Source organism: Temnothorax nylanderi, unplaced genomic scaffold (genome assembly GCF_030848795.1).
Source record: "Temnothorax nylanderi isolate EJ_2023f unplaced genomic scaffold, tnyl_v1.0 TNYL_tig0143_pilon, whole genome shotgun sequence".
NCBI lineage: Eukaryota > Metazoa > Arthropoda > Insecta > Hymenoptera > Formicidae > Temnothorax > Temnothorax nylanderi.
The window spans coordinates 180718-194770 of record NW_027249205.1 but is presented as its reverse complement, the minus strand read 5'-3'; the positions used below and the strand labels follow the sequence as shown (position 1 = coordinate 194770).

At 32.9% G+C, this 14053-nt stretch overlaps 2 protein-coding genes across 3 annotated transcripts; both read left to right on the top strand.

The window, feature by feature from the left end:
• Nucleotides 1-2143: 2143 nt before the first annotated feature.
• Nucleotides 2144-3070, top strand: LOC139777274 (uncharacterized). Its single transcript, XM_071714607.1, has 3 exons — nt 2144-2223; nt 2377-2631; nt 2740-3070. The coding sequence occupies exons 1-3, from the start codon at nt 2144-2146 to the stop codon at nt 3005-3007; spliced, it is 603 nt and encodes a 200-aa protein (XP_071570708.1). The 3' UTR covers nt 3008-3070.
• Nucleotides 3071-6091: 3021 nt separating this feature from the next.
• On the top strand, nt 6092-14053 carry LOC139777271 (alpha-tocopherol transfer protein-like). 2 transcript variants are annotated; one of them, XM_071714602.1, is made up of 7 exons: nt 6092-6239; nt 10150-10389; nt 11631-11790; nt 11927-12107; nt 12629-12814; nt 12895-13000; nt 13222-14053. In XM_071714602.1, the coding sequence occupies exons 2-7, from the start codon at nt 10251-10253 to the stop codon at nt 13383-13385; spliced, it is 936 nt and encodes a 311-aa protein (XP_071570703.1). In that variant the 5' UTR covers nt 6092-6239; nt 10150-10250; the 3' UTR covers nt 13386-14053. The 2 variants fall into 2 exon arrangements, with proteins under 2 accessions (XP_071570703.1, XP_071570705.1); XM_071714604.1 differs by lacking the exon at nt 6092-6239 and adding an exon at nt 7192-8312.

Here is a 14053-nt window from a genome sequence, read left to right as displayed (position 1 = left end):
AGTTCATCTGTCATTGTGCTATTAAATAACAATACAATACGGATATGTCTTTATTGGAGTTTAGTCGTTCTTCTTCTCCTAAAACCAGTTTAGGAGACACTCGAAACATTTTAGACTGTCCTCATATTTTCTCGGCATTGTCACCGATTCTCTCTCCGAGGTCGTCACAGTCGGCGAATCACGAATATCCCCGCGAGCGTCGGCGTCGTCCGCGACCGTGGTGTCTATCCGACATGTAAAAGTTAAACGTACAAAAGAGGAGAATGGATGTCGCGATTATCGGTGTGTAGGGGGAGAGCGAGGGGGTCACAATATACCGCGGTAGACGCGGGGATAAGAAGATGCCGAGGGCGGTTTCGTAATATCGTGAATGGCGTGGGAGTTCATAAAGGTGTCGTTCGCATTCTGTGTGGTCGCGTTTAAGGGCGGTGACAATGGCGCTGGCCAATAAATTAGGACGCCACGGAGGTAAGAGCGCGCATCTCTCGATGCACACATGCACGGGAGGGGGGGGGGGAGAGAGAATCGGAGAAACGGCGTGACGAGCATGGTCGCGGCGGTGGTGAGTGAAAAGCTACTCGTTTTTCCTAAGCCGTGACGGGCTAAAGAGGAGTCTGCGGTCGCTGTTGAATGGAGCGACAAGTGACCGCGATATTGTACGTGGGACGGCTGTCTACGAGCCGGAACGAGCTAAGGAGAGGATCTCGACACGCGAGATCGGACATTTTTCGGGATGAAAGAACGACGATAATTCATGGGCCACTCGTGAAAACGCGTAAAATCGAGATATTTTTTTCGCACGCTTGGACAGAAGCAGAATTGAAGATGACATAGCGTCTCGATAAAAGAAAACTCTCGTACCGCAAACGTTTATATCACACAAATAAAATGTTTGTTGAGGAAATAATAAAATAATTCCGATTGACAGAATAATCTTGTTGAAATTTCTTCTCTTAAGTAATTTACTTATCTTTTAATTAAATTCTTAAGTTTAAACGTAGATATATTTCCTCATTTCTAATAAACTTTTGTAATTAGTGACTAATTACATATTGCAATTAAAAGTACTTCAGATATATTATGAGAATAATTGTATACGAATGTACAAATAAAAGGATGGTACAAATATGACAGAGGAGTTAATATTTTATCATAAAACAATAACGTCAGAAAACAATAACGTTAAGTTAAAAGTACTTTGCTTCCCTCCTTGCGAATTAGCAAATTATTTTTAGCCTGGTATAATTCGTTCGTTTTCCGTTAATATTACTAATTGTCGCGAACAGCAAGGGAATAAATAAATCAGCGGGCACGTTCGCCGCGGGCGGTAACGAGCATGATCATTCAGGGTGGTCCGCCGATTGTGGCATCGGAAATTGTAACCGAAGCTGCTTGATCTGCGAACGAAAGATATAGGGGGAAAAGCCGTAATATCATCATTATATTACGTCACACAGATGCGCGGATCGGGGGATCTCGAGACCGCCGTTTTTATATTGCGGTTACCGCGCCATTGTCGCGCGCCGATGTCCACAAAGGGTCTCAGCAGGACTCCCGCGGAGAGAAGGTTTACCGCATAGCGGGGTTGCTGATTGGTCGGTTTCCCTGTCAACAGTTATGGTAATAATCTGTACACACTTCCTGTATATCTTCCCTTTCCGATCACCTGCCAATTCTGCGAAGGCATTCCCGCCGAAATTGAAAAATATGTCACACGAGTATATCATTACTCTTTACTTTTCTCTACAACGCATTATAAAACATCAGATAATGTGTAAATGTGTTGCTTTATAAGAAAAGAATTTCTGATAAAGAGTAAAGAGTAATTTCTGTTAAAATCCTAATTATTTTCAAACGTGTTTCCGAGTATGTTACAGATAAAATATCATTTATATAAAGTGAATATCGCGCAAAGTTGGAAGTTGTAGATATTTGACGTTTTAGCTCACTCTGAACGTTGTTATGCTTTATTGCGAAAATTTGCACAAATGGTCGTCGTTACTGAAGATGAACATGTATCGGCCATGCATCGGCTATATCTGCATTTTGTAAAAAGAATATAAAAAATTAGCAGTGCATGGTGATTGCCTTGAAATAATCGCGAGCGATAAATCGTTCCTGCCAGGGAAAATGTTGGCGAATCATGCTGGAACCACTAATAGTTTTGACAGTGCTGAATTGCATTTTCATGTTCAGTTCCACAGTCACGACCTGCGCATTGTGGTAGTTATCTGTCGTAAACTATTCCACATTTTGTTGCAATTTTCTGTGACTAGGGTGTAAATAGTTATAGAGTGTGAATTATTAAATCCCTCGGCGTTATTTAAATAAGTGTTATAATTATATGTGCCACTAACAATTTCGTTGTATACCCAGGTGGCAATATCAGGGCCACCGTTGTTGTCCTAGAAAAACTGATGCTCAACAAAAATTTGACTCGAAAAGATCGAAGAGCTATACTTTACAAACTGCTAAAAAGCGAGGAAAATCAAATTTTGACGGCTACGCTAATTTCGTTAGCAAGTCTGGCACGAATGGTAGTCGCGAGTACAGAAGTAAAAGATGCCAGAAAAAAAGATCTAAGAAAGGTTTGGAATATCGAAAGAAAGGCGGAGAGAAAATATCATTCCCGTAAATTGCGTTTTATTTCATCTCTTTTCTTATTTTTCTATTTTTGCGTTGTAAATAATGTATTTTTTAATAATATAATTTATTGTACGTACTGAATGTTCATTTCAGAGATGAACTGGAAATAATGAAGCTCGATGAAAAAGCCAAAATGTCGGAGGCTTCTCAAACGATAAATGATACAAAGTCGACGGTCATAATGGAGTTTTCAACTGTCCAAAAAGTTATGCAGATTGTCGATGCAGATTCCGATATTAATTCAACGCGAGCTCCTTTCAAGGAAATTATCATCCAGAAAAATACGGCGGACAAAAAGCGTGATCATAACGTCGGCGTCGAGCAGAATTTCGAGGCTACCGTAGCCGCTACTAATTCTTAACATATTGTCATAACAGATTAATAAATTAACGACATAAATTTATTACGTAGATATCGTAAATTCTAAAATAATGATCAAAAAGAGATATAACTTTTATAAATATAAATTAAGATTGTACAGCTAATAAGATGCCTAACATTTGAGATTTCGTCTTATTTGTTGTGTTTAAGTTTATTTAAAAAAAACTTGTATACGAATAAATGTAAACAAATAACTTTTTTAACTTTTAGGTTGCCAGCATTTTTTTTATTAAAATAGCGTCCTTTTTTCCTAAAAATGTATCTATATAAATAACATACACATGGTGCAGACTGTCGAGATTTGTTCAGAGCCATAAATAAAGTAACTTCCGCGGCAGTCTAAAGGTTAATGAATACAGGATATTATAAAAATATACATTTTTTTTAAATTTGAAGTATAGGTTCCAATGAATCCAAATCCGCATGAATATAGAAACCGGGCTAACTAAGAACCAGCGTCGTAAATGATGCGCGAAAGTTTTATTTATATTTTTATTTAACATATTTTCCAACCGATTTTCGAATCGATTTAATTACGTGTAGGGGGGGATTTTACTACTCCAACCGGAGCTGTGTTTCAAGTCTGACAAATCTAGTCGGCACGCAGTCAAAAGGTAAATAAAACTTTCGCGCATCATTTACCGCGCTGGTTCTTAGTTAGCCCGGTTTCTATATTCATACATTTTTTTAATTAATCAATATCATTATTAATTTGATTATGCTGGAAGAAATAATCAGCGCATTCTTTATTATCATTTGACACTTTTATTTGATTTTCATATTCCACATATTCCACTTATTTTTAATTCTTGATATCGCTAATTTTTACCTCAAAATCTTTTACAAGCACGATATTAGTTTTTGTCTGCTTTCACGTCTGTGTTTGTGCTATCCGACTTGTTGTAACTATTTGAATGTTCAATCTGTCTGTTACATATCTGCGATGTTTCCCTACTCTTTTCCGTGCACCGACGACGTGCGTTTCGACGTCCTCCTGATCGAGCGCACATTTTTTCCCTAACGCACGATCGACATTCTCGTTGATCTTCACGATTGCGTTCAAAGCAAGGCAAATCCTTGAGTCTCCGTTGCGAATGAATTGTGCCAGCTCTCACGCATCTCGGGGAATCACGCGAACGTGCTCTCCGGTGTTTCTGCATCGGCTTTCTACGCACGCAACACTCGCTCGAATCCGCTTTTCGAAGATTCTTTGAGAATCTTGGGAAACTAAGAAAAAAAAAAGGAGTAAATTAATCGAAGAAACATACAGCGACAAATATGTTTCAGCACACTCTTATCGCTCTTATCGTTTCGACTCACAACCATTAGGAGCTCGTACCATACCGAAAAGAGGATACACCAGATGCATGTTATGCAAGCGCTGTTGCATATAGTAATACAGTCCACCATCTCGCAAGAAACTTCGCATTTTGTGACTTAGGATGACGTTTACAAGTTCATATCCCAAGAGATAAATTTAACTTTTCAAGATATAATAATAAAGTTTCCGATTATGTATACTAATAGTATCAACGTCGCAAATTGTATAATAACTTAATAACAACGTAACGGTGACACATGAAGTACAAAACGACCAATAGTTATTGCTTCTAGCTGTCAATTGCAACACTATTTCGCGGTTGGAAAAATAGAGCCAAAATTTTCGTCGGTTTTGTGTCACGTCGTGCAAAATATCGTTATGTCTCTCACGTGCAATCATTGATTTCCAAATGCATCTGGGATGTTAAAGATTATTGCATTATGCAGTTGCGCTTGTCCGTGATAAGCTCTTGTGCTTCAAGTGTGAGTTTAACCTGCCTATTCTTGCCTATTTCATGTATTCTTTCAATTTCGAACTATGTAATTGGCTAATTTTTAATGTTTAACCAGAAAGCTGTGGTTTAGAGCATTTTGAGTACAATACTAAATTAATCGAAGGGAAATACACGTTTTATACCCAATTTGCTGAACGTTACACAATTGATTGTTGATTTTGCTGTGCGTTTGCCATAATAATGTCGCATTATAACGTTACGCTCCGCGTCGCGTCGAGCAGGATAATCTATGACTTTTATAATATTCTTGCGGAAGTTTGTAATTCCATATAGATATTTTCACAATTGGATGCATGGTGCATCGATTACGTTAATTACAAGCTATATTGAATTGAAAAGTTTAGAAACACGATACAAATAAACAACTATGAGTCCGGTTCATCTTATTAGCTAGTTATAAAGCGGGAAGTTATAATAATTGCATTTAAACAACTCCTCTCAAACTCATTCTTTCTCATTGTCAGTCAATAATTTGCTTTTACGATCTAGATTCTACGACCTCTGTTCTGTTAGACTAATGATATTGGTTATTTAATGTTAGGCATGTGGACAAAGAGTTAGAAGCTAAAACTGACAGACAAGGCTAAGAACAGACTTCGAAAAATTTGATTAATTACTCATTGTCAGCTAGCTAATTTAATTAATTAGAAAATTATATTAATTAGATTTATCATATTATTATATTTATTAATTACAAAATTAAAGAAATGATATGAATCTTTAAAATCAAGTCCTATTGCATAAACAAAGTTTGAACTTCAAGTAAAAAAATATTTGAATAATATTTCAATGTTTGCTAAAAATACGGTTCAGTATCACGAGTTATCTTGTTAAATAGATTGTTTATATGTATTAAATTCTGTATATTAAACTTAATATACAGAACACGTAATAAAATTAAAGTTTTATCTGGCAAAGAAAAAAATTCTTCCGCAGATCACTCATTTGTTGCAGTGAATGTTTTCCAAGTGTTTCTCAAAACTTATTACCTTCACGCGAGATCAATGATCGTAACCGACACTCATCCTCGTAAACCAGTCACGTTGGCGAAGTTTCGTTACGAAAACGTCGAGACGGACAATTCTGTATTCTCTACTTAAGTTCACGCACGTGTTGGGCGACACGGGCCTATGTACGTGAACATTCTTCCTATGCGGCGCGTTACATACGTGTATAATGGCCGAATGGTGGGGAACTCGATGTACTACCGGCGCGAGGAAGAGAGGAATCGTTTTGCTTCGAGCAGATAGAAATCCTGAGCGACAGGGACCGCGGAAGGTACTCCTTCACTCATCGAGCTGGGCTCCATAGTGCAACGTGCGCGATTTTCACGTCAAGCCTGATGTGTGATCTTTCGTCACTATTGTGAGGGAACAAGTAAGTGTCGCAATATCCGAGATCAATCATCGGAACGTGCTTTCTTTCAATTTTTAAATAATTACATATCGCAAAACACAAATTGCTTTAAATTAAAACTGCATATTTATGAAATTCGCGAAATTGCTTCTTTATTTGTAAAATTTTTGACAAGATCGGAATCTATTTTTTAAGAAACAATTTTTTATGATAAAAGTGGATATATTTACTTATTAGTTTTGACAAATTATATATACAGATAATAAGTAAGTGAAAATATGACGTACATGATACTATACAATCAAACTAAGGAAAAACGCTGTTAAGGAAAAAAAGGCCAGGACTAGATCTTGGTTGGCAAACCACGCGCTGTTACTTACAAACTTAAAACGCAGTCTCAATCAAAACAAGAACAGAACAATTACAAAATTAAATTGATAATCAATTTAATTATACTAACACATATCTTTATAAAAAATTAGAAATACATAATATAAGAAATACAGGAGATATAGTGTAGGATACGGAATATATAGAATATGTTGTGAAAAATATTGACATCGAGATGATATATATTTATCGCAGTATGTCCTACCGGCTTGCCTTAAAACGCGGTTCCTATACCGGTCTAACCGGTTAATAAATGGGGACCGAATTTTAAGTCAGTAAGTAAGTCAGTGCGTGGTTTGTTAAGGCAAAGAATTGTACGTAAAGATTCACTGGAATAATATTATTATCAACCGAGATCCAGTCCCTGACGGTTTAACGGCGTTTTTCCTTAGTTTGATTGTATATTTACAGAGTTTAAAATTTTTTATTTTCCATATTATTTTTATAAAATTTTTATAAAATTTAATTTTTGTTAAACAGACTTTAAATTAAAGACGTTTAATATTTAAAATGTAATTTTATTAGCTTTTTAATTAGGGAAGTTTGATTTCAGATTCATTAATGGAAGGAAAATGCACGAGCATTTTTCTTTTATTTTCATTTTCGTAGTTTTATTTTTGTAATTATCTCTTGTCTCTGACACAGTTATTTTTATATCAACCCACATTACTTATTAATCTTTTCGGGACCATCTCTGATCACTCTATCTTCTCCAACATAAAATTCCTCTCACGTATATTATCCACTCCATGATTTTCACGAGTTTATCAGCAGTATTACTTACAGTTGCACGTAATACGATTATATGGAAATTAGATTATATGAAGTTGCAACTCGGAGTTGCAAATAATTTAGAGTTTCAATTAGAAGTATTTTACAAGTTTTATATAATATTTTTATTTCAGCATCTTATAATTGTTACTATAATTTCCGTAAAGAAGATCATTTCTCAAGGCTAATTAATCGATCATATTATCCTATCTTTTTGTCAGCAAAATTTGTAAAATAATAAAAAGTTGTTGGTTGTAACAGTTACAAATAAAGACATTTGCATTATCGTCTCTGTTGCTCTTATAACATGCAAAGTGTAACAAATATTTAAATCAAAATTGCATTGAAAATTAAAAACTTAACTTAGTGTCAATTCAATTTTTTAATTTCATTTTTCTCTTTATTGAAAGCGTAGGGTAAATATAGGTATATAAATTTGCATAAACAACGAAATTTCTGTCTTATAAAGGTTATTCACTTTTGCAACTTTGCGATAACAACGGAGAACTGTCGTGAGCTTATCGGTATTCAACGAACTGATCGGCTTTAAAAAACGGGTGCTAGAAATTTGGAAATAATTTGGAACGAGGTTGTCCGCGAGATCAAATTCGTGTCACGTATAGGCATTCTCTTTCTTTATGTTTCTCTGACTCGCCCGTGCGCGCGCGCGTGTGTGTGTGTGTGTGTGTGTGTGTGTGTGTGTGTGCGTGTGTTCATTTTGATTACATCCTCACCTTTGTTCCTTAAGTAGGGGAGACCGGGGCTAGAAGTCACACGGGTAAGTTGTCACAAAGCTTATATCTCACTTAATAGATTGAGTGGAATATTCTTCTTTATAGTATAGGTTGCTCCTATCGTGTTAGTCGGGTGTACGAATAGCTTTCAAAAACATCGCATGTGATATTTACGAGCATTTTTTAAAAATTGGAGGTCGTGAGTAAATTTTTCTTGCCTCTATTTTTATTGTTCCGTTGGTTTTTGGAATTACTAGTTGTAATTTCTTTTTGGTCATAAAAAATATTATAGTTTTAGATAATTTTTCCCGTATTTAGTTAACCGTCATTGCAACACAGTTTATAAATATAATCTTCTTTGTTCAAAATGACCGTTCAGGGTAAGTTGTCTCAAATGAGATGGGATTCAAAGTTTATGAGAATTATTATTCTTTTATTTACTCAAAGTTTATGAAAGTATTACAAAGTTTATGAGAATTATTATTCTTTCATTTACTCTAAGTTTATGAGAATTATATTACAAAGTTTATGAAAATTATTAATTTTTCGTTTAATTCATGCTGCAATATATTATTAAGTTAAATTTACCAAAAACTGGCACTAATTTTAATAAAATATTAAAACAGGAACTATTTGTCGTATGTTTCCTCTACATGAAAGATACATGATAATCAATCCAGAGTCATGTGACAACCAACCCTGGGTATGGGGTAAGTTGTCACATTTGCGCGGTTTTGCTTAGAAATAAATAACTTTTTTGTGTATAAATATATATACAAGTCTAATATTTTTTTTTACACCTAAAGGATGTAGCTACATTATAATGTAGTATACGATATTATAAAATATTGCTAACATTTTTTTTAAAATCAGTATTTGAAAAGTGTGACAACTAGCCCCGGTCTCCCCTACATATTTTAAAGACGTAAACATCCTTTGTAGCATCGAGACCAGATGGAAAATTTTTCAAGTAGCAAGTAAATTGATCTATGATATACGATATAAAGGTCGCACGTTGTCTAATGAGCTTGGGTATGATTAATCATGTAAACTATGAAGACGCGAGGGAATACCTGAATATTAACTAGCAATATTAGCATAAAAATGATAGAGAAACTGCAAATAAAGTTTAAATTACACGCTTTCTGTGTGTGTGTTCTGTTTAACATACTTCAAAGTTCTTTGAAGTATATGTTATAAACTCCGTTCATCAGATGGTATTCGGAATTTGTGGCCAAATATTTGTTCGCTAAAATGAGAAAATTAAACTGCGAAGACGTATGACCTAGTGCCATCTTTACCTGTCCTGATAGGAAAAAGTACGAAAGTAAACGACAGATGCAATCTCGCAAATATATTGATGACGAAAGACATTATGTGTGTGTGTATGTGTGTGTGTGTGTGTGTGTGTGTGTGTGTTTTGTAAGTAAAACTTAAGTAAAAAGTTGCAACACTGCGGCAAATCCATTATTTTAGTGTTTTATATCTGCAAATTCTGCTAAAGTGTTTAAAAAATTACGCTAACTCAGTTCCTAATTATAAAATAATGAATAATATAACAAATAGGGAATAGTGAGAGAGGCAATCGGAACCACGCGCGGTAATTATTGCGCAATCAAAATATAGTCAATAAGATAAAATATATTTGTCAATACATATTCTGACGTTTCGACACTTTCTTTGTGTCATCTTCAGCGCGTAAACAAAATTAATATACATAGTAATATATATTAATATATATTATACATACTATATATATAATACATAGTAATATATATATTAATTTTGTTTACGCGCTGAAGATGACACAAAGAAAGTGTCGAAACGTCAGAATATGTATTGACAAATATATTTTATCTTATTGACTATATTTTGATTGCGCAATAATTACCGCGCGTGGCTCCAGTTGCCTCTCTCACTATTCCCTATTTGATTCCCTATTATTCAGGAGAGAGCCTATACTTAGTTTATTATGAATAATATAATACAATAATATAATAATAATATAAAAATAAAATATATTTATTTCATTACAGTAACATACAATTGGAATTATTTTTCTCTTGCATCAAATCTTGCAATCCTCACATCGTGTGACTAGACAACAATATCGATTTTGTGGCTGTCTCAGAAAATCATGACGTTGTTACCGCCAACGCCGGCGCAACAGAAACGTATAGACAAGGAACTTCCACCTGACCCGGAAATGAGAAAACAAGATATCAAAACGCTTCGAGAATGGCTCTCGAAACAGCCGCATTTGCCGAATCACATAGGTTCGTTTGCAAATTGTTCTAATCACATCGAGGACAATAACATGCGATTTTATTACTATACAAGTATAGCTTATAATAATAAGTATAGCTTGCAATAATTATAAGAAAAACGTATGTTTTTATAAATGCTTTTATGCACCTTAAGAAGGTAAAACATACTTTTGAAAAATTAATTTATGCTTCTAAACATATAATATCGAAATAATAGGAGAGATATGTAATATAAAAGACATGTTCAAAAATAATTGAGACAATATCTAATCAAAATTTAAACAAAACTTTTATGGTATCAAAAATACTTTATAATGATTTATTCATATTTTTCAAAATATCCTACTATCATTATAACTTTTGAAAATTTTGACATGTTTTTGTAATTAAATTAAAGCTTATTTGAAGACAAATTTAACCAAATTTAAGACAATATAACAAAATTATTTTCCAAAAATGCATTTTTGAGAAATAAATTATAAAAGTTTCTAATACATATGGTATTTGTAACCGTTTTATCCATTTATTAAATGCACGCAACAGCTTTTTTTTTTGTTTTTATAACCAAACTTAATTTAGTCAAGGTTTATTCAAAAGAACAAAAAAGTTGATTAGAATAATGTAGCATTACTCATAGCATTTGTAACATTAATCAATGCATTGACGCAAAAGCATAATCTTATACTTAATCTGGTCTTTCCACGTCATAAGATGAGCATTGTTATGAAATTGTTTGCGTTAAAAATTCAGTGTAGAGCTTTCCAACAATTATTGTTTATTACGAATTAATATAAAGTATATGTATATCTTAAAAATTTGTCTATTATTGCTTTATATTATTTGTACTTTGTACATATTTTTACTTTTACTTTGTCTTTTTATGTCAATGAAATTCTTGTATATGTATATAAATTTTACTTTTTTATTACAAAACCTATAAAAAACAAATTTTGATATTTTACATATCCAAAGCTTACAAATCAAATAACAAACGGAAAGAATCCTTGGATCCATTTTCTTGTAAACTAAACTTTTCTCTAATAACAGATTTTGCAAGATTTTAACTAAAAAATTATGATAAGAATTGAAGATATTTATTAAAAAGTGAGAAAAATAAAATACCTCAAAGCAGTATCAAAGTTAAGTAAAATTAAATCAAGTTATGTAAAGAAAACATATATCCAACGAAAAACGTGTGAAATTTTGCATAAAGGAATGTGATCTTTACACACATCTTTTGTTCATTGCAGACGACGCCAAACTGGAGAGATTTCTTTTCAATTGCAAGAACAGTATCGAGAGATGTAAATTAATCTTGGAAAGATACTACACTGTCCGAACGTCCTTGCCGGAATTTTTCGCCGCTCGAGACCCACTGTCTCAAGACATTCAAGAGTGCTTCAATACCATGTAAATAAATCTTTGTTCGCAATCTTAAATAGACAAAAAAAAAAGAAAATTAAAGTAGCTAATAATTTTAGGACAAATCGGAAAGTCCCGATTAAATTTACTATTGCATGTGTTACTAAACAAATATTTTCGTTAGTGACCACTTCGTTTTGCCATCATTAACCGAGGAAGGATACCGTGTCACCATCTTCCGATTACGTGATCCCGACATGGAGAAGTTCTCGGTACAAGCGATAGTCAGACGCGTTTTAATGCTACTTGATATTCGTTTGCTGGAGGAAGTCTGCTTGTCCAATATTTTTGTTGTAGATTTCGAGGTATGACACTGACATTATTGCCTTCATTTCGATGTTTTTTATTGTACTTTAATGTTTTATCATTGTCCTTATATTAGAATCATAATTATTAATACCTACATTTACATGGGACAACATCTTGAGAACTTTTTGGCATTACTCTAGATTCTAACGTTTAAATTTCGTAAACAAATATAAAACACCCATTGCTTTAATACGGTAATTGCATTTTTTTACGATATGACAAACTTATATGCTGATACTTTAAGGAAGATATACATGAGTGAGTCGAGTATAAAGTTAAGCATTGAGTGCACTCTTATCTAGTTACGCTGCTGTTACTTCGAAAATAGATGAGATTGTGCGTAGCTTTATTAATAAAGTCTAGTAAGTGAAAATTAAAAAGAAAGTGTAAAGGTACTGTAAAATCATGAAAAAAATCTTTTATTTTATTTTATACTTCCTCTTGCTTTTAAATTGTTTACCAATAATCATTATTGAAATCTTGCGTCGTTTATTTAAAAAGAAATTTATTCTTTTAGAACTTTAGTATGGCGCACATTGCAAAATTCATTCCAACGCAATCTATCGTGAGGCGCGCAATGTTGGCAATACAAGGTAGTATGCCTTACCGATTGGCTGGCGTTTACTTTCTTCACGCACCATCGTTCATCTCTAATTCAATTAACATATTTTATCCACTTTTGAAAGAAAAGTTGACTCAGAAGGTAAGGCCAAAGATTTAAATAAAATAACCACTAAATAAGTCGGAAATGCACACAGAAATATATTTCTTATCTTTTTGCAGTTTTATATTTTTAATGGTGGCGGGGAAGAATTACATGCTCACCTAAACAAGGATATACTTCCTAACGAATGGGGTGGTAAAGCAGGCACTTTTCGAGAATTAAATGGTAAATATATAATTTTTTATCTTATATTTTAGATAACATTGATATATTTGTCACGCTTATAAAAGCGTTTCTACTTTATAAATATTTATAAATAGAATATTTATTAATTGATCTTTTGTGATATATAATTATGTACAATTATATATATAGATAAAATTACGAGAATGATTTTAATAGATTTATTTGATCTCTATAATATTACGTATCTCTCTTTTACACAGCTGCGTGGCAGGAAAAAATTGAAAAGGCTAGAGATTGGTTTTTACGGGATGAAAAGCTGAGTCGCACGAACGAGAAGGCACGTTTACTGGAATCGAAAGCATCCTGTCTTATGATGGAATTCGAAGGAATTCAAGGTTCATTTCGAAAATTGAATATAGATTAATGATAATCTCTATTATTATTCCTTCACTAGTAAACGAAAATGTTTCTTAATCCTTAACTTCTTAATTCGATTAAATTTACAAATTATGATTATCATATAACGAAACAAAGATGTAAAATTGCATATAATTATACGATAATGGATTTATTCTTAAGCGGTAATGGATTTATATTTTAAAAAATAAAATTTGATACATCGTAGAACTAAGTGCTTCTTGGAAAATAATAGAATAAAAACATAATTTGTTTATTTCAGAACATAAAGAACTAATCTCTTATTTAAGAACAATATATATATGTATTTAGAAAGAAGATTTATAAAGTTTTATTAAATTATCAGGTTTTGTGTTCTGAGTTAATTGTTTTTACATTAATTCATTATCCGATGAACGAAGAAGCTTCTATTCTCTTTATTTCATGATATTAGTCTCAAGATAGCGCCACTTCTATGATTATCGTTTTTAGACACGTATTTCACAGTAGATTTCAGATGAATATTAAATATTTTTCTAAACTTTAATAAAAATTTATATTTATTAAGTAATGTAAAATACATAGGAATATGTGTCTTTACTTTATACTTTATATATATGTTTTTTATTGTCCGTTTAAAAATATATTTAATGTAATACTGAAATAAAATTGATTAAATTTTAAATAAATATTTTA